Source organism: Oncorhynchus masou, chromosome 10 (genome assembly GCF_036934945.1).
Source record: "Oncorhynchus masou masou isolate Uvic2021 chromosome 10, UVic_Omas_1.1, whole genome shotgun sequence".
NCBI classification, from domain to species: Eukaryota; Metazoa; Chordata; class Actinopteri; order Salmoniformes; family Salmonidae; genus Oncorhynchus; species Oncorhynchus masou.
In genome coordinates this window covers 18,943,033-18,964,621 of record NC_088221.1, presented here as the reverse complement: position 1 = coordinate 18,964,621, position 21,589 = coordinate 18,943,033, and the positions used below count along the sequence as shown (strand labels likewise).

The 21,589-nt window shown below is 43.8% G+C and overlaps 1 protein-coding gene across 8 annotated transcripts in view; it reads right to left on the bottom strand.

Annotated features, from left to right (window-relative positions):
- Window positions 1–21,589, bottom strand: part of LOC135547286 (tensin-1-like) — a 293,490-nt gene that overhangs the window by 113,229 nt on the left and 158,672 nt on the right. For all 8 annotated transcript variants that reach the window (XM_064976121.1, XM_064976124.1, XM_064976126.1 and 5 more), the window contains one exon: window positions 3,482–3,520. In XM_064976121.1, coding sequence (XP_064832193.1) covers window positions 3,482–3,520 — 39 coding nt within the window. The remainder of the gene's footprint in view (window positions 1–3,481; window positions 3,521–21,589) is intronic.

Below are 21,589 nucleotides of genomic sequence, written 5' to 3'. Positions count from 1 at the left end.
AAAAAATCTTTCATATGGCCTAGTTTCAGCTGACACATTAACACACAATCAATACTTGTCATCAATACTAGTCCACATCTTTCAGTTCATTATATAATGTGTATGTACAGCTGGTAAAAAGAAACATCCATCTTTCACTTGGCATATACAACATGGATGGCCAACCTTACGTGCTTCCCATGTATATGCACAGGCCTACGAGATAGGAATCACATAATATTATGGGATACTTGGTCCTGTCCTGTATACAGAACGTAATATGGCATATCAGCCAAGTATGTGCAGCTGTAAACACTGGGCTAATTGAAAAGATCTTGCCCATCTCTGCGCCACAGTTAGAGTCATTACACAGCAATGCACTGGCACGATTCCCCAGCCGTGGTTTGTGTTGGTTTTGTGTGTGTGTGTGTGTCTGGATGACGTAGGTGTCGGAGGCATTGACTGAGAAACAGCTTTGAGCGGATGCAGGTAAACACAAGCCTGAGGGGATTGTATAAAGGTGTATGTGAATCATTACGTGTGTGAGTGCTGCATGTGTATGTATGTCTGTGCGTGTTTCAAACCTAAAACCAGTTTACTATGTTCTGCTACCTCTGTCTCTCTCTCTGTCTCTCTCTCTGTCTCTCTCTCTGTCTCTCTCTCTGTCTCTCTCTCTCTCTTTCTCTGTCTCTCTCTCCACACTCTCTCTCTCTCCACACTCTCTCTCTGGGAAATGAAATTGCAGGCCCAGCGTTAGTTAACATGAGGGCATGTCTCAGGAATGTACTACCCAGCATGCCCCACTCTACGCCACGCATCTCCAAGCATGGGAGCATGGGAGTCCCGCTGGGGGAGCTATCGCCTCATCACTCACTCTGAGGACATCCTTATCGCACCATGATCAAACCAGAGCTTCCACAAGACAGCTCACATTGGACACCCCACTCTCCAACACACTGGAGTCCACAGAGATGTATTGATGCTATTGATCTCTATGCTGTAGTGTCGGCTTTATAGGCTTCGTCCCTTTGCTGGTTACGTCCTAACTATGTATTTCTCCCTCACATAGGGTACTGTACTTTCAACTTATGACTTCACTATATGGACCTCACTCTCACACACTCTTCCTAACATGACAGTCACAGCATCCGCATAGTGTCTTCGTGTACATCAAGTTAAAGACTCCTATTCTCTGGTGTGTGTCTCCCAACACACCAAATCACCATAATCACAATAAGTGCCTTTATATGTAAAATACTATGTTAATTGAACCCCCCATCATTTTAGACATGAAGCGATTTATGGTGATCTTCCCTCTGTTCTGCACCTAGACAACACAACTGTCGAAATCAGATCTCTCTCTCTCTCTCGCCCTCTCTCTTTCTTCTAGAGGTGAGGAATTCACCAAACATGGAGCTGCCTGGGATGGGAGGAGAGAAGCATCCTTCAGCCAGAGAGCAGCCAATGGCTGAAAACGCACACACACACACAAACACACACACACACACACACACACACACACACACACACACACACACACACACACACACACACACAATTTATCCTATATACAATACACTTTGCACTTCACAACAGCTTTGCTACTATTTTACTTACCTATGGCTCATACAGTACCACTGTGTATAACAATCAAACAGCACATTTTAGTTCTTCCCAACCTAATAACAAATAATTACGCTTTGAGAACGCTAATAAACTGCCATGACATGGAGTGGAATGCAGTGTTGTTTCTGCAGGGTTCTGCTAAATGTATGATCCAGAATGGAAAAGATGGGTGAGTATAAGAGGTACAGGAGCGGTGTTTTATCAAGAAAAGTGGTGTGGGGTGGGAGGTGGGAAGTACAGCCCTAAGAGGGTAATCCCTCAGCAGCTATCCAAAATACTGCAAAGGTCCACTTCCTCCACACACACAGACGCACACACACACATCAAACGTAAAAGAAGTAGCCAATCATGAGTCATGTAGCAATCACTCTAAAATCCATCACTCTGCCTAGTTAGAGACTGCATAGCCTACTTACTCATGCAATGAAGCAAAATCAGAGGGAGAAAATAATGTATGCAAACCAAACATCTGTACAAGCAAATGGTACGAGTGTGAAGTTGTGGTACTTTCTCCTGTTTCCTGCTCTCTGTAAGGCCCTTTCGTCCAGCTGGACTCAGTTTCCTCTGGTAAATACTGCCACTGTTGTCCTTGAGAACCATATTTTGTTTTCACAACACAGCTGCTGTAGGCCTCCTGAGTAGCTTGCCGCTGTGTGCGTGTGTGTGTGTGTGTGTGTGTGTGTGTGTGTGTGTGTGTGTGTGTGTGTGTGTGTGTGTGTGTGTGTGTGTGTGTGTGTGTGTGTGTGTGTGTGTGTGTGTGTGTGTGTGTGTGTGTGTGTGTGTGTGTGTGTGTGTGTGTGTGTGTGTGTGTGTGTTTTCATGCATGTATGTGTGTATGTATGTGTGCACTTTTTCTCTTCTCGGTCGTAAAAAGACCATATGTCAGTGAATGTTTTACATCTTAGCTAATTAACGTTTAAGTGGGCAATCAGCAAGATGTTGGGTGTGATGTCTACCTCTGGGGTGAGTTGTCTTGGCATAAGGGAGAGAGAGAAAATTACATGGAGGGCCATTTCACAAAGTGAAACTCCCCTGTAGATGACATACTGGGGAAGGAAAATAGATGAACCCCCTACTTTTGCCCTCAGAACAGCCTCAATTCTTCGGGGCATGGAGTCTACAAGAAGTCGAAAGCGTTCCACAGGGATGCTGGCCCATGTTGACTCCAATGCTTCCCACAGTTGTGTCAAGTTGGCTGGATGCCCCTTGGGTGGTGGACCATTCTTGATACACACGGGAAACTGTTGAGCGTGAACAACCCAGCAGTGGTGCAGTTCTCGACACAAACCGGTGCGCCTGGCACCTACTACCATACCCTGTTCTTGCCCATTCACCCTCTGAAAGGCACACGTACACACATCCATGTCTCAATTGTCTTAAGGCTTAAAAATCCTTCTTTGACCTGTCTCTCCTTCATTGACACTGATTGAAGCGGATTTAACAAGTGACATCAATAAGGGACCATAGCTTTCACCTGGATTCACTTGGTCAGTCTTTGGCATGGAAAGAGCAGGTGTCCTTAATATTTTGAATACTCAGTGTACATTGCAGGCCACTCTGTCTTTCCAAGGATTAGAGTAAATGTATACACAGAACGTGCAGAGAGGGCAAATAATTCCACATCCAACAGAGAATCTCAAACCCAGACCAAAAAAGGTAATGCAGCAACATGATGTTGTTTTTATTGCCCGTGCTCATTCGCTAGATTCCCAGAACACATTCCCTGGATGTTTGGATGGCATTCTGAAGAAGAGATTACTTCACAATACATACATGGACACACTATTACTGACAGATTTACATTGAGCAATATATATATATATATATATATATATATATATATATATATATATATATATTTAATTTTTTATCTTACCAGCTCATAGTTAGTGGCAGGAACACAGGACGAAGACACCTGGAAAAGAAAATGAAGAAAATGTTGAATGTTGCAGATTATGCATAAGCACATACAGTATACAGACAGTTGATACCTGATTTAAACTCTCACAATTTGACCTGTGTGATCCTGAGCATTAGTCCTGTTTTTACTGTATGCTTCAATATAGTATATAGTACATTTCCCAAAACTAGTACATCTTATGAATGTGTATCAATGTGTATGTGTCTATAGGTATATCACAGAAAGAATATGACAATACCCTAGTGATCAAAATGTCTTAACAGAGATACAGACAACAGACCTAAGAGATGCTGTACAGTTGATTTTAGAATAGAATGATTGGCCCAGACTGAGAGGCTGGGTAAAGAGAACAATGCGTTAGCATTGAGCTCTGAGCCAACCTCAATGGACAATATAAGAACAATTTCCAACTGTGTAACAGTACGCAACAAGTGAAAGGTAGCCTAACTGCTAACTCCTAGCAGCAGTTAACTAGCTTATCTTAGCACCAGAAAGTCAATGATGTTTAAAGGCGATTGTGAAGCCTACTGGAACCCATGACCTGCCAAGGTTGGCGCTAACCTCTAATCCGATTAGCGCTCTAATGGCTGCGACAATCAATCCCAGAGTTCCCGAGCAGAAGCACGAGGACTGCGAGGGGGTAAACAGGAAGAGGATAATAACGAGGGACTCAAATAGAACACTGAGGTGAACCGTTTCCACATGAGGATCATCAGCCAAACAGTAAGTTGTCAGTGATGTTCCCTTCCTAAAAAAGTCTCTTTCACTTAATTTTCAAACAAAAGACTACTGTTAGGAAAGGCTAAATTAGAAGCAGGAGATTCAATCAGCTGTCGACCTTTTTCACTTGCTCATCTCTCTATCTCTTTGCCTTACACCCCCCCCCCTCCCACCACCACCACACACACACACGCACACCCACGTTCTCTCTCTTGCTCTCGTAACAGGGCCGTCCGTCAATGCTGGACCACTATCTCTGTTTTAGTGCTAAAAGGTCAGCTGTAGGCTATCGGGGCTGTTAGCCTTTAAAAGCCCTGTCATACACAGAGGCAAATCCTTGACTAATTGTCCCTTGCGGTGTGAACAGAAGACTTATGGGTTCTTGGGGTCTGCTTTATGTTTACGCTAAAGCTAGCACATTCCTTTCTGTCCACATAAAAAGCCTGAACAGTCTCTAACAGTCCACACCAAAACTCCCCAAATGTTGCTTCAGGCAATGTAAAGCACCGCAAATAAATACAATGGGACAAATCTGTCACGGCAGAGAGTAAATCAAGGATTATCCATCGCTAAGCCCATACAGTGGTTGATCTGCAATTCTAATACCGAGCGTGCGACTTCTTTGTACTGTAAGCAAAAGCCTCCATAGCGCAGTTGTTTTCACAATGCATGGCAGCAACGACTCAATGCTTAACTCTCTCTATTGTGTCTGTTTCTGATTTCTTTGTTCATAAATCAATGGAGTTTTATTCGTGAAGCTATAAATGGAATGTGCAGATTTTCTAAGCTGACTAAGGCATTACCTTAAAATGTTGGCACAATGAAGGTATAACTGCGACAGTGGTCACTAATTTGCAGTGAAGTTTCACAAACGCACAAGAGGTCTACACAAATTCACCTGAATGCCCATTGGTCCTTACAACAAAGCAATCTCAAGATCTTCAGGGAGCTCAAAGTCAACTGGATGTTTTCAAGCTAGAAATTAACACTGGACATTGCTAGTGTGACTATACAGCCAATATACATGCTGATTGGATCAAGCTAAAAGCATCACTGGACGGTTGCCATTGGGGTGTGAGTCGGCTTATTGGATTCACAAGGTTATATCAGATGCGTGGGTCACGTTGGGTCATCAAAGTCCTTGTCGTTTTGGAGGCCATTACTCAAAACCCTGATGGAATAGAGGAATGCGGACTGTAAACAGGAAAGCATTGCTATCTGATACCAGCAAAAAGAGGTGCATAGTAGTTAGTTGAGCATGTATAGAATGTAGCATTTGTAGGGAACTATTTAAATACAGTGTAAACCAAAATAAATGTTGTATCTCTGACTAATGACTGACTGTAACTAGATAAATCAAGTAGCATGAGGACAGCTCCATGGAATGCCACTTGTCTCTTGGGAAAGGCTGCAGTTATTATTTAGAGGAGCCGTGAGTTGACAAAGTACAGTATCTCAGCCTGGTTCAAGTCTCCTCACTGTTACCCTCCTCAAATCACCTCAACCATGCCTGCCCATGTCTGCACCTCACCCCCCCAACCCTCCCGCTCACTCCACACACTGACAGCTGCCCCCTCCATGCCTCTCAGCTCATCCAAGGACTCCAAGGGGCCTGGGGAATGTCTGAGCCCCGCTGAGGTGCCTCCTCCCTGGGCCTGGCCCATCTCATCACATGGCCCCCACTTCACCCCCAGGCTCCTGCTGCTAATAGTTAAGTCCACCTGCAATCAATAACCACTCTGACACCTTGTGGGTTTCACCCAAAATTCCTGCCCATTTCCACTTGCCCTGCAATCCTCCATGACCCTCCCTTGAGTGATGAATTTTCAGGGTCGGATTGGTATCGAGGATGTGCTTATCGAGGTTGCTGTGAATGACATATGCTGGTGGGGGAATGGAAAGTTGTCTTCAGGATTGGTTCACAAATCAGTAACACTTGACAAGTGTGTTAAAGCAAGTGCTCTATACTGAGGATTAACAAGGCTAAGGGCTAAGGCTAATCTCAGTCAAATATCCTAATAGGCAGCAGTGGCATGTATTCATTGACACCAAGGGAAGCCCCACCCCCAAAAAAATCATTCGGGTACTGTCTGGTACAAGTGAGTATGACATCGTTGCCGCCCATAGCATTGAATACAAGGGAAGCCAGCAAGCATTTGGCTTCCCTTGACAAAAAAAGTATAACAAATTTGCCAATCATTGTTGCGCTAGGGAACTGTGAATGGTCCTGCGGGGGGAAAAAACATGTCAAGGGAAGTCAACTTGGATTTGGCGTCTCCTATCAAATTGCTTTAAGAGTCTAGGTCATTAACAGAAACAACTTGAATTGTTGCATCTCGTTGTGTTGTTGTCCTCCGATGGCTAGCTAGCTAAATTATCCATGGATGGAGATAGGGATTTGGACTTGTGGTTTAACTTAATTCCCCGTACTGGGCAATTATTATAACGGCGATTCTGATCCAACCATTAGTTCAATATGTAGCTAGCTGTAGAAGGCTAATGATAACTAACGTTGCTTATGAATGGAAGCTAGGCTAGCGACAAAGCATTTTAGCCAGGTAGCCTAGGACAAAAAAAAATAAAAGTGTGTACTGTATGACAGTGATAGACAGTTTTTGTCAACATGAAAGAGAAGAGGATGGCATCGACGTTTCTCTACAAGTAGGGTGAGTCAACATGAAAGAGAAGAGGATGGCATCGACGTTTCTCTACAAGTAGGGTGAGTCAACATGAAAGAGAAGAGGATGGCATCGACGTTTCTCTACAAGTAGGGTGAGTCAACATGAAAGAGAAGAGGATGGCATCGACGTTTCTCTACAAGTAGGGTGAGTCAACATGAAAGAGAAGAGGATGGCATCGACGTTTCTCTACAAGTAGGGTGAGTCAACATGAAAGAGAAGAGGATGGCATCGACGTTTCTCTACAAGTAGGGTGAGTCAACATGAAAGAGAAGAGGATGGCATCGACGTTTCTCTACAAGTAGGGTGAGTCAACATGAAAGAGAAGAGGATGGCATCGACGTTTCTCTACAAGTAGGGTGAGTCAACATGAAAGAGAAGAGGATGGCATCGATGTTTCTCTACAAGTAGGGTGAGTCAACATGAAAGAGAAGAGGATGGCATCGACGTTTCTCTACAAGTAGGGTGAGTCAACATGAAAGAGAAGAGGATGGCATCGATGTTTCTCTACAAGTAGGGTGAGTCAACATGAAAGAGAAGAGGATGGCATCGACGTTTCTCTACAAGTAGGGTGAGTCAACAAGTTTTTCTACGCACACACATACAAGCAAACATAAATCAGAACCATGGACATCCACATCATATTTAGGTCATGTTGATTAGACTAAATTGAAGTGATTTGATGATGTTGAAATGTTGAAATGGTGCTTGAATAGTGGAGGCAGCTCCATTTTTCTTTGCAACTTGCGGGTAACTCTCTATGGTTCTAAATCAATAGTTGTTAGGCACATGAACTAACAGGTTATAGAGCAAACAACACAATTATCACAACACATTCAATGCAATTTAATGGATTTTAACACAGCTGGAGGTGGAGGGACATAGACTTACTTAGTGAGTAAGTTCGACAAAAGACCAGAAGAAAAGGTAGAACAATTGAAACAAAGCCACGCGTGTGGGTCTATTCAAACACTCCCTACAGCCAAGTGATGGCATTTCAGATGTGAGACAATGTGTATGAATTCCAATGGGATGACGACATTTGGACTAATAATCTTGTAAATACATAATCCTTGACCCCTTCGGGCTCCTTACTTGGCCACAATAATGAGAACCCACAAAAGGCTAGATTGAGACAGAATGGAAGAGGTCTACCCATAAAATAACTCAGATTCTACCCTAGGTAGCCATTTCCATTCAGTTGTACTCTTGGCTTTAGAGGCCAACTGTAGCACATAGTTTAGCATGTATCCTGTAGCCTGGCAGGTGGTCAAAGAATAGGCACAGAGACTGTTAAGAGGAGGACCAGGTGAACACTTAGCATTGGGCCCACCGCAAGTCAAACCGTGGGTAACCGCACTGAGAAAATATTACCCTGACACTCTGAAAACTAGAAGTAAGTAAGTGCAGAAGAGAGGGAGAAATGAGTAAAAAAGAGTTGGAAATGTGAACAGATTTGCAGGTGGAGAATGGTAAGGTGTGGCAAAAAGAATGGAAGGAGAGCCTCAGTGAGCCTCCAGGTGACTTTGTGAATACAGGTGAATGAATATAGTTGCATTCATAATGATTTATTCAAAATTATGTCATAATGTAGAGCAGGGGTATTGGAAGTCGGGGTCGCGACCCCATAAGTGTCAAGGCTGTGGGTAACTGGTGAAAGTAGTCAGGCTCAGGAGAGCGGAGATGCGTGGACAAGGTATGTAATACAAAGATAACACCAGTATAAACACAATACAAATGTGCGGGAAAAATACCGGTACCACGAAATAAACGGGCATATTAACAAAACGCGGCAACAAAATACCAGCCGTCAGTAACAGCCTGAACAATAGAACAAACACGCACACAAACATGGGGGAAACCAGAGGGTTAAATAATGAACATGTCATGGGGGAATTGAAACCGGGTGTGTAGAAAACAAAGACAAAACAAATGGAAAATGAAAAGTGGATCGGCGATGGCTAGAAGGCCGGTGACTTCGACCGCCGAACACTGCTCCAACAAGGAGAGGGACCGACTCTGGTGGAAGTCGTGACAATAAGGGGGAAACGAGGTGGGGTCGCCCCAAAAAACAAATAACTACATTTTATTAAGAGTTCAGACTATTGTATGGGACAGTATACAATGTTATTGAGAAACGCAATTCGACAATTATTTTGAGTAAATGTATTTATTGGTTGCTTTTCATTTTGACAAGAGATTATTTGCTGATGTAAAAATCTAAATGTACAAATGTTAAAGTTGTATCATTAAATTTGGGGTGGGGTCACAAAGAAATTATTTGGTGGAAAAAGTGGGATCCCCGCCGAAAAAGTTACCTTCTTTTCTCTTTCTCTCTCTCTGGTTACTTTCTATCAGGACTTTGTCATGCCTTTAAGGACCTTTAAGGTAACAGTTTCAAATGGAGTAGAGATGTACTACATTTAACATTACATTTAAGTCATTTAGCAGACGCTCTTATCCAGAGCGACTTACAAATACATTTACAGTGGTGGAAGGAGAGGTGGGACAAAACTTTTCCAGTCCACTTTAGTTAGCATGGGGAAAAACATAAAGCCTTTGTCAGTGTATGGGTGCAGGGCCTCACCCAATGCGGTACGGATCTGCAATTTGTATTCCTTATTACTGTACAGAGTGCCATGACCGTGTGTTGATGCCATCGAAGTGTACGAACAAGTGCAATATAATAAAGGGTAATTGTGTTGTTGCATTCTGTACATGCTTGTGTTAACAACATTAAATCACAGTCAATTTCCCGCAGACAAAAGTCCATGGCAAATGGCTCTGTCAGTACTGGATATACAGTCGTTCATTGCTTACAGGGGAGGATGTACAAACATTGTATTGTGTTGAGCTACTACAGATAAACTACAGTAGAGAGATTTGACTTATCTGGTTATTGATTTTTAAAAAACGTTTAGGATTGCTCAGTTTGGGTTGATGGCTCGGGATCATGGCTTAGCTTGCGTTGATAGTCCCGCAGCCACAAGTGGTCAGAGAAAATAAAAAGTAATCAAACCTTCTCTTCAAAAATTGTTTGATTGTGGCAGTGTGACAGGTGAGCTGCTTGTGCACTCCAGGCTACCATTACAATTTAATGAATCAATCGTGGTGGGTCAGGTGTATTTCCACAGCGACAAAAATGGGGCATATCACCACTCAAACCTTCAATCCTCTGGCACTGGCATAAACACAAGGCCGCTCCTGAGTGCTTTAATGTTTACCCAGACCCAATACATCCATGCATCTGGCAATTCCTCATAGAAATATTCAGTGTGCAAATTCAATTTACTTGGCGTAACCAATAACAGAGGGCTTTCCGTAGCAGGGGTATCTTAGTTTGCAAGATTCTGTGTTAGTTTGGACTTATTGGGTATAAACAATAGAGAAAGGAATGAAGTGGAATCGCTGGCCCATATGCCAGTGCCCATTCCCCTTCAGAACATTCCGTCTGAGCAACAGCTATGCGTTCCTTTCTCTTTTTTTCTTTCAGTGTGAAATGTCGAACATCTTTAGCTGACTGCCAAGCTCTGATCCATCCCACACTGACTACATAACATTGTTTCCCTTCTCAAAATGTAAATAGCTAGTATTTTTCATATTTATCTTATTCTCACTTTCTATCTACGAATGAACTAAATATACTTTCCTGCAACCGGCCTCACCCAATGTGGTACGGATCTGCAATTTTTATTCCTTATTACTGGAACTTCCATCAGAAGCAAGCCAGCTAACTGGCTTCTAGTCTTTGTTAGCCAACGGCTAGCGGTCTTCACCTTTTTCTCGGTCACCAGCCAGCCAGCTTTAGCTCAGCCAGCCTTAGCTCGGACAACACCTGCCAGTCTGCACAGTGCGATATCAACCCAGAGCATATTGGACTGATTCTCTCAACCATGTCACCGGATTCCTGCCACTCTGGATCAATACACCGGATAATTGCAGCTAGCTAGCTGCAAATGAGTGGCAACTGTTAGCTAACGCCTCTGTCCCGAAACAACCCCAGCTAGCCCTGAGCTAGCCTCGAGCTAGGCCCATATACATATATAGGATAAGTAATCCTTCTCACCACCCCCCCCCCCTTAATGATTTAGATGCACTATTGTAAAGTGGCTGTTCCACTGGATGTCAGAAGGTGAATTCACCAATTTGTAAGTCGCTCTGGATAAGAGCGTCTGCTAAATGACTTAAATGTAATGTAAATATACCAGCTAAATCTAGGGCTAAAATACCTCCTTTGCCAATAGGCCTAGACCATTTATTGTCGACACGGAGCCCTGCCGATCCATAACGACTGGACTGCCGACGTGATCACCCGATGTGGTCTCAACAGGCTATTCTATTACGATGTCGCCGAAGAACCTTCTCCTAGCCCCTGAACGCTGTGTCCTCTGCTTGCCTAGCGTAGTAGTGACTAGCGAATGGCACTCTGACTCACCTATTTACCTTATGATCACTCGGCTACACAACTAAAGCCCCCTGGACTGTTTCAATAACATGGTACCTCATTTTGTTTACCTGTCGGCCCCAGGCTCAAACTCAGGTCCTGTATGTACCTAACTGACCCGCTCTGCCCATTCATTGCCATTTACCCGTTGTTGTCTTAGCGCTCCTGATCAACACCTGTGATTGCTTTACGCCTCGCTCTAATGTCAATATGCCTTGTCTACTGCTGTCTTGGCTAGTTCTTATTGTTTATTTCACTGTAGAGCCCTCAGTCCTGCTCAAAATGCATTACATAGCTCTGTTGTCCCACCCCACACACATGCGGAGACCTCACCTAGCTTAACTGGTGCCTCCAGAGACAAAACCTCTCTCATCGTCACTCATAGCCTAGGTTTACCTCCACTGTACTCATATCCTACCATACCATTGTCAGTACATTATGCCCTGAATCTATTCTACCACGGCCAGAAATCTGCTCCTTTAATTCTCTGTCCCAACCGCACGAGACAACCAGTTCTTATACCCTTATCCTACTCCTCCTCTGTTCCTCTGGTGATGTAGAGGTTAACCCAGGCTCTGTAGCCCCCAAATCCACTTCTATTCCCCAGGTGCTATTGTTTGTTGACTTCTGTAATCGTAAAAGTCTTGGTTTCATGCATGTTAACATCAGAGCCTCCTCCCTAAGCTTGTTTTATTCACTGCTTGAGCACACTCCACCAACTGTGATGTCCTAGTCATGTCTGAATCCTGGCTTAGGAAGGCCACAAAAAATCCTGAAATGTCCATCCCAAATACAACATTTTCCGCCAAGATAGAACTGCCAAAGGGGGTGGAGTTGCAATCTACTGTAGAGATAATCTGCAGAGTGCTGTCATCCTATTCAGGTCTGTGCTCAAACAGTTTAAGCTTCTACTTTTAAAAATCCAAGTCTCTTGCCGCTTGTTATAGACCCCCCTCAGCCCCCAGCTGGGCCCTGGACACCATATGTGAATTAGTTGCCCCCCATTTATCTTCCGAGTTTGTACTGTTAGGTGACCTAAACTGGGATATGCTTAACACCCCAGCCGTCCTACAATTTAAGGTAGATGCCCTCAATCTCACACAAATTATCAAGGAACCTATCAGGTACAACCCTAAATCCGTAAACACGGGCACCCTCATTGATATCATCCTACCCATCCTGCCATCAAAATACAACGTTGCTGTCTTCAACCAGGATCTCAGCGATCACTGCCTCATTGCCTGCGTCTGTAATGGGTCCGCGGTCAAACGACCACCCCTCATCACTGTCAAACACTCCCTAAAACACTTCAGGGAGCAGGCCTTTCTAATCAACCTGGTCCAGGTATCATGGGAGGATATTGACCTCATTCCGTCAGTAAAGGATGCCTGGTTATTCTTTAAATGTGCTTTCCTCGCCATCTTAAATAAGCATGCCCCATTCAAAAAATGTAGAACTAAGAACAGATTTAGCCCTTGGATCACTCCAGACTTAACTGCCCTTGACCAGCATGAAAACATTCTGTGACATACTGCATTAGCATCCAATAGCCCCCGCAATATGCAACTTTTCAGGGAAGTTAGGAACCATTATACACAGGCAGTTAGGAAATCAAAGGCTAGCTTTTTCAAACAGAAATGTGCATCCTGTTGCACAAACTCCAAAAAGTCCAGGGACACTGTAAAGTCCATGGAGAATAAGAGCACCTCCTCCCAGCTCCTCCCAGCTGCCCACTGCACTGAGGTTTGGAAACACTGTCACCACTGATAAAACTGAGAATTTCAATAAGCATTTTTCTACAGATGGCCATGCTTTCACCTGGCAACCCCTGGCAACCCCTACCCCGGGTCAACAGCTCTGCACCCCCCACAGGAACTTACCCAAGCCTCCCCATTTCTCCTTCACCCAAATCCAGATAGCTGATGTTCTGAAAGACCTGCAAAATCTGGAAACCTACACATCAGCTGGGCTAGACAATCTGTACCCTCTCTTTCTAAAATTATTTGTCGCAATTGTTGCAACCCCTGTTACTGGCTTGTTCAACCTCTCTTTCATATCGTCTGAGATCCCTAAAGATTGGAAAGCTGCCGCGGTCATCCCCCTCTTCAAAGGGGGAAACACTCTAGATCCTACCCTGCCTTTCTAAAGTCTTTGAAAGCCAAGTTAATAAACAGATGACCGACCACTTCGAATCCCATCGTACCTTCTCCGCTATACAATCTGGTTTCTGAGCTGGTCATGGGTGCACCTCAGCCACGCTTAGGTCCTAAACGATATCATAACCGCCATCGATAAAAGACAATACTGTGCAGCTGTCTTCATCGACCTGGCCAAGGTTTTCGACTCTGGCAATCACCACATTCTTATCAGCAGACTCATCAGCCTTGGTTTCTCAAATGACTGCCTAGCCTGGTTCACAAGCTACTCAGATAGAGTTTAGTGTGTCAAATTGTTTGGACCTCTGGCAGTCTCTATGGGGGACTCTTTTCTCTGTATATATCAATGATGTCGCTTTTGCTGCTAGTGATTCTCTGATCCACCTCTACGCAGATCGACACCATTCGGTATACTTCTGGCCCTTCTTTGGACACTGTGTTAACAAACCTCCAGACGAGCTCCAATGCCATACAACACTCCTTATGTGGCCTCCAACTGCTCTTAAATACAAGTAAAACTAAATCCATGCTCTTCAACCGATCGCTGCCCGCACTCGCCCGCCCGTCTATCATGAATACACTGGATGGTTCTGACTTAGAATATGTGGACAACTACAAATACCTAGGTGTCTGGTTAGACTGTAAACTCTCCTTCCAGACTCACATTAAGCATCTCCAATCCAAAATTAAATCTAGAATCGGCTTCCTATTTCCCAACAAAGCATCCTTCACTCATGCTGCCAAACACCCCCATAAAACTGACTATCCTACAGATCTTTGACATCGACGATGTCATTTACAGAATAGCCTCCAACACTCTACTCAGCAAATTGGATGTAATCTATCACAGTGCCATCCGTTTCGTCACCAAAGCCCCATATACTACCCAGCACTGCATCCTGTATGTTCTCGTTGGCTGGCCCTCGTTTTATATTTGTCAGCAAATCCACTGACTCCAGGTCATCTATAAGTTTTTGCTAGGTAAAGCTTCGCCTTATCTCAGCTCACTGGTCGCCATAGCACACACTCCAGCAGATGTATTTCACTGAAAGCCAACTCCTGCTTTGGCCGCCTTTCCTTCCAGTTCTCTGCTGCCGATGACTGGAACTAAATGCAAAAATCACTTATATCTCCCTCACTTATTATAAGCATCAGCTGTCAGAGCAGCTCACAGATCATTGCACCTGTACACAGCCCATCTGTGAATAGCCCACCCAACTACCTCATCCCCATATTGTTAAAATATTTTTTTGCTCCTTTGCACCTTAGTATCTCTACTTTCACATTCATCATCTGCACATCTATCACTTCAGTGTTTAATTGCTAAATTGTAATTATTTTGCCACTGGCCTATTTATTGCCTTACCTCCCTAATCTTACTTCATCTGCACACACTGTATATAGATTTTTCTATTGTGTTATTGACTGTATGTTTGTTTATCCCATGTGTAACTCTGTGTTGTTTGTGTCGCACTGCTTTGCTTTATCTTGGCCAGGTCGCAGTTGTAAATAAGAACTTGTTCTCAACTAGCCTACCTGGATTAAATACAGTTAAAATAATAAAAAATAAAAACATTTAGCAACACTGAAGGGCCAGGCAAGGGGATGGATGTGAGTAACATCTTAGAGAGAGAGAGAGAGAGAGAGAGAGAGAGATAGAGAGAGAGAGAGAGAGGGGCTGAGAGAGGGCGAGAGAGAGAGAGTAAGACACAGAGACAGAGACAGGCAGACAGACAGAGAGAGACAGAGAGAGAGAGAGAGCGCACATGGCAGAGGGGTGAAAGAGGGGTGTGGAATAGAGCAGGCTTTGACACACTAATTCCCTGCCATGTTTATTCTCCCTGGCGAGGAGAGGCCTGCTGCGTCTTCAACAGGGCCGCCTGTTCATTCTCACTCCATCTTTGTTTGGCAGAACTACTGTCACACGGCAGAGAAGCTATGCCTTGTTTCTTTTGTTACTGCACAGTGAGGTCACACTTCCTCCAGACTCTTCAGGATGACATGTGGCATCAAGTCTTATTTACCAATGAGGTGATTTGCACATTGCCATGTTTTTATTGTTTGGCAAATGGCCAAGCATTGAGAACCCCATGGAGACAGTGAAAGAGGGGAAAAGGGGAGGCAGAAACAAGGAGAGCAAGAAAGTGGTAGCCTGATCACAGATCTGTATGTGTGGCCATAGGAGTTGGCAAGACAGCACAAACTGATCTGGGAACAGGCTAAAAAGGTTGGTTATTGCTTAGGATACAGATAACAGAGGGGAAGGTGAAGGTTAATCTCCAATCACGAGGGAGACGTGTGTATGAGGGTAATAGTGGATTCCTGCCATGAAACAATATCAGAGTCACAAGTTATTTGAACATGACCAAGCAATGGAAGAAGATAATGCCCATATGATCAAATGTAAGAAAATACAATGCGATAGGTAAGTGTATGAGTATTTCATTGTAGTACACCTTATTGTAAAATTGCAATGTATTGTATCGTGTTGTAGCTTATCATAATATGTGTAAGTCTAAGTCTATTGGGATATGGCAACATTAGATTACTTACCCTTGGTTCCCTTGAGCTGACATACAGTACTATAACTCAATTTGACTATCATTGCCTTAGTCAAGCCTTGGAAAGCAATAGTTATTTCGTCTCTCAGGGAGCTGTGGCAGGCTGAGACAGGCTAGCACTGACAGGCAGGCAGCCTGGCTGGCATTTAGCACATTTGTGGAGAAGAGTTATGGGGATACAGAAATCCCCTTCCCGGGCAGGTGGGCTGGTTTGATGCTCCGGGTCTAGTTTTGGAAACACAGTGACAGCAGACTACCTGGCACAAAACATGAGTTATCTCTCACTGGCGTCTGAGGTCTCTGGTGAGATAGATGGGTGAATGTCTATGTCTTTCTCTATCCCTCATACAGACATGGGTGCGCCACAAGACAAAGACACGCGCGCATACACACATGCTGAATAAGTACAAACTGTTCACACACACTCCCTTATAACCACAATTGTGTTTGCACACAATCGCTCAGAATTGCTGATGTGCAAATAAATAAGTCCATAATTGACTCCATTAGAGCAATATTGATACAGTACATACACATCTCTGGGACGCCAACTGCATACCTTCGCTCAAATAAGCATTAATCACCGCAGTTTCATTCCAGAGCCAATATTGAAATGTTAGTGAGCAGAACAAATAAACTCTTCCATTTGGGGAACATAGAAAGAGTTACACTTTTCAGTAAAGTTTGTGGTTTCCTTTATGGAGTTTGGAGAAAACACATCTATGCTACACAGACACACACACACACACACACACAGAAACACACACACACACACACACACACACACACACACACACACACACACACACACACACACACACACACACACACACACACACACACACAGAAACACGCACACACACGCGCGCATATACATGCAAACACAATGTACAGCATACCTGCTTACAAACTCAAAGACTAATCCTGTCATTGAACTTTTTATACAAGTCTCCATTTCTGCTCCTGGAAGGTAAATTATAACATTGTACTATATGACACTGTTGCCAATTGTGACTATAATATCGCAGCCGAATGTGAGGGCAAGAGTCTATGTCAACCCCAGTTTCTCTGTTGAAGATCAGTTGACTGCTCCATGCTGGCTGCATGACCAGCCCTGTAGTTTTAGTGCTACTGGTCTGGATGGTGAATATTTGCAGCATGGAAGGATCCAGACCTGGCAAGGTGTTTCCTGCCTTTTTTCCAATACTAAAGTCCCTCCATCAATCAAGGCAGAAAAAGCAAACAAGAACACAAGGGCTTTCTGATGAAACCGTGGAAACAGCTAGGGCCTGCATTCCATAAACATTCCACAGGGAGACTGAGGGCCGGATAAGAGAGAGTGAGAGAGAGAGAGACCTCATGGGAGGGGATGTTACGTGGAACACAGCCCCCCTTCCCCGCACTCAACTGTTGGCGCGCACCCATGGTTCCCAGGGAGAGAATATTTCACATAGCGTTCGGGGAGTCGTCTGGAGTTTTGGGAGGAGTAGGGGTGGGGGATGCACATGCTGTCTGATGATAATGATGGGTGGGATAGGGACAAAGCAAGAGGGTACCTACCTTCTATCTAGCCTCTCTAGCCTTTGCAAGAAAGTGATAATGTATGGAGGGGCTTTGGGTCTATACCAGGGCATTGGCAACATGCGTGCAAGTGATTTTTTTTGGCCCCCTAAAATACATTTTTATTTTTATTTTTTTAATCATTATTGTTCCGGCACCTTGACCATCCGCTCCAGACAAAAACCGTCCCGCTGCTGAACAAAAATATAAACGCAACATACAACAATTTCAAAGATTTTACTGAGTTACAGTTCATATAAGGAAATCAGTCAATTGAATTCAATTCATTAGGCCCTAATCTATGGATTTCACATGACTGGTAACACAGATACGCTACTAATGGTCAAAGATACCTTGAAAAAAATAGGTGGGGCCGTGGATCAGAAAACCAGTCAGTATCTGGTGTGACTACCATTTGCCTCATGCAGCACGATACATCTCCTTCACGTAGAGTGGATCAGGTTGTTGTTTGTGGCCTGTGGAATGTTGTCCCTCTCCTCTTCAATAGCTGTGCGAAGTTGCTGGATATTGGCGGGAACTGGAACACGCTGTCGCACACATCGATCCAGAGCATTCCAAACATGGCCTCAAGATCTTGTCACGGTATCTCTGTGCATTTAAATTACCATCAATAAAATGCAAATGTGTTCATTGTCCGTAGCTTAACCCCAGCGCCACCATGGGGCACTCTGTTCACAACATTGACATCAGCAAACCGCTCCCTCACACGCCCACACATATATGTGGTGTGCGGTTGTGAGGCAGGTTGGACTTACTGCCAAATTTTCTAAAATGACATTGGTGGAGAAATGGTAGAGAAATTAACATGGTTAATAATTAACATTCTCTGGTGGACGATCCTGCAGTCAGCATGCCAATTGGCATTGTGTTGTGTGACAAAACTGCACATTTTGGAGTGACCTTATATTGTCCCCAGCACAAGGTGCACCTGTGGAATAATCGCACTGTTTAATCAGCTTCTTGATATGCCACTGCTGTCAGGTGGATGGATTATCTTGGCAATGGAGAAATGCTCACAAACTGGGATATACACATGTATGAGAGAAATAAGCTTTTAGTGCGCATAGAACATTTCTGGGATCTTTTCAACTCATGAAACATTGGACCAACACTTTACATGTTGCATTTATATTTTTGTTCAGTGTAGTTCCCTACCTCTGGTCTATACTATCTAGCCATGCTGGATAGTATAGTATTAGGGTCTTAGTTTCTTAGTTGCATTTGTAACTAGTTTTCTTGAATGTACAGTAGGATCTCTATTGATCACTATTGATGTGGGAATGGGCATCATTCAACCTCTGTCAGTTGTGAATTACTCTAGACTCCAATAGGTTTGTAGAGGGCAAACTATGAGTTGTAAACTATAGATTCAAAACAATCACTGTACACCAAAACACAATGTTAAGGACATAACCACCATCAATGTGATCTTATATAGTATTCTATTCTACTCCCTGGGGTCGTCAGAGAAGTCACTTTCAATAAGCATAATGGTGCAGTCATGTGAGCCGGGCTCCATATTTGACTGACGGTGTCCCAGGAGGGTCAAACAGGGCCGTGGAAGACTCAGTTCTACTACGGTGGTGGGATGTGGTTGAAGAGACAAAATACAGCGAGCCATTGATTCTGACAGAACTGGCAACCGACCGGGCTGCCATTTTACTGTAATCAACGGGGACAATGTTACCCGCAGCCGCAAATGTAAACCCCCTTGTCAAGCTTACAGGCCACGGCAAAGGCTGGGATTGCGAACAGAGGAGCGGAAACAGGGTCTCGTTCTCCTCTTTTATCCCTTTCCTTCACTCCCTTCCAGCAGCAACCACTGGTCAATAAAGAGCCGTTATGTGAGGCGAGACCGCCGTCTTAATTGCATGGAGGCATTTTGGAGAAATCAGCTATTATTAAATGTCTGGGCCCAGTGTTCCCCATTAAGGGGTATTATAGGGGCTCTGGATGGCCTTAGTCTTGAGGAGCTGGCATGGCACTAGACTTTGTTGGTGGAGAACCGTGAGACCTTTAGATCCCATTGTGCACCATGTGTGACTAGAGTATAGAAATAGGATGAGGATGAGCCCTGACACTGATCGAAGGTCAGTTTTAAATTGTGCTATGTACAATGTGTTACTTTACAAGTCATTGGGCAATCTTCATAACATATGATGACAATGGGGCTATAGGCAATATAATTACTTTAGTCCTGCTCTCCTTTTAAGTGTTACCAAAACACACACCTGTAAAGCATACCAGACAACACATGGCATGACATTAATTTGCACAATTACGATCGCTATGGATTTCTTTTTTAGTTACATCACACCATTCTCTTGAACAACATAGCATTATTATACTTTTAAAAAAAAAACATTTTTATTACCTTTTCATAGACACGTGAGTGGGCATATTTTGGCCACAGTTGGCTTTTCACTGTTTAACTGGCAACTCTTAGTCATGAGTTATCGTGACCTTCTTTAAGGTTACTTTGCCATGAGATGTTCTGACCCTCTGTCAGGTGACACCTGAATGGACAACTATTCACTATGCCCAAAACAACACGCAGGATGTTTTCACCCAATCTCCTCAACAAACCTCCCTTTCGGGTCGGTCAACAGTTTTACTGTAGAGGAACCAAAAGTCTTTAAAGTAGCCATGTGTAACATTAGCTTATCCCTCTTCAAGTATAGGGGCCTTCAGAAAACATGGCCCTGTGCCCTCAAAGATTTTATTCATCTCACTAAAAGCCAGACTGTAAACAATTAACCATTGACACATGTATTAGTGCAGTGCTAATGTCTGCCTCATAATGTGTGCCGACGTTAAAGCAGCGTTGAATCTGATGGAGTGCGTACCGAGGCTGGTTGTGTTTTTCAATAAACTGGGCACAGTATATGATGACGTACACTGTCTGATGTGCTGTCGTTTCTTGTCTCTCTCTGGAACAATATCGACTTCAGGCCTCAAACTCATGCCAATGTGTTTACTTCTCCTTTGTCCTTTCCTTCTAATCAGCAACTCAGAACAGTCTCCCCCTAGCCAATCAATGATTGTACAATCATTTATCAATTACGTGCCACAGAGGAGAAAAAACAGACTCTGTTGTGGCCCTTGCTTGCTCTCACCTTTGGAACCCTACAACTAGCATTTTAGCACGTTAGCACCTTCTGTGTGAGTTTCCTCGTATGATGCAGAGAATCTCACACTTTTGGTCTCTGGAGAGAAACACATCTTGAACTGATTTAAGGGGACACTATGAGGATATGCATGACTTCCATATGGACAGGCCTGACTGTCTCTGAATCTCTTTAAGGAAGGGTGAGGAGTTATAGAGGCTTAGATTGTAATCTGATCCCTGGGTTAAAAAGACATTCCCCTACCAGTAACTATGTGGGGCCCAGGTGTCCACTAGTGACAGCAGGTAGTTGTTGGAGATGTCTCTCGTCAAACTGTTCCTGTAAACCAATCACAGTGTATCTGGCTTATAACTTTAAAGTGCTGGAACATGTTTAAAACAGGACCAGAAAAAAATAACTCCTAAATAACTACTACCAGATCATAACAAACCATATGTTTTGGATGATTTACCTAATGTTGATAATAGGATAGCACTATGTTCTGTAGAGACATTCAAATGGTGGACCGTTATCTTTCCTGGAGAGGGATTGAAACACATCCACACGCACAGACTGCACCGAAACATAGATGACAGACGTGATTAGCCATCACACACAGTACACTTGCACGCGCTTGAACACACACACAGAAGCTGTACTTATGTTTACCATCAAGGAAGAGGAAAATAACACGGTGCGGGAGGGGAGGAGGAATGAAGCTGGTGCTGCTAAAATACACAACAGGAATGTAAACAAAGTGGTGCCGCACAAGATACGGTGTTCCCGTTTTACAGATACGGAGTGAGGGTCTACAGA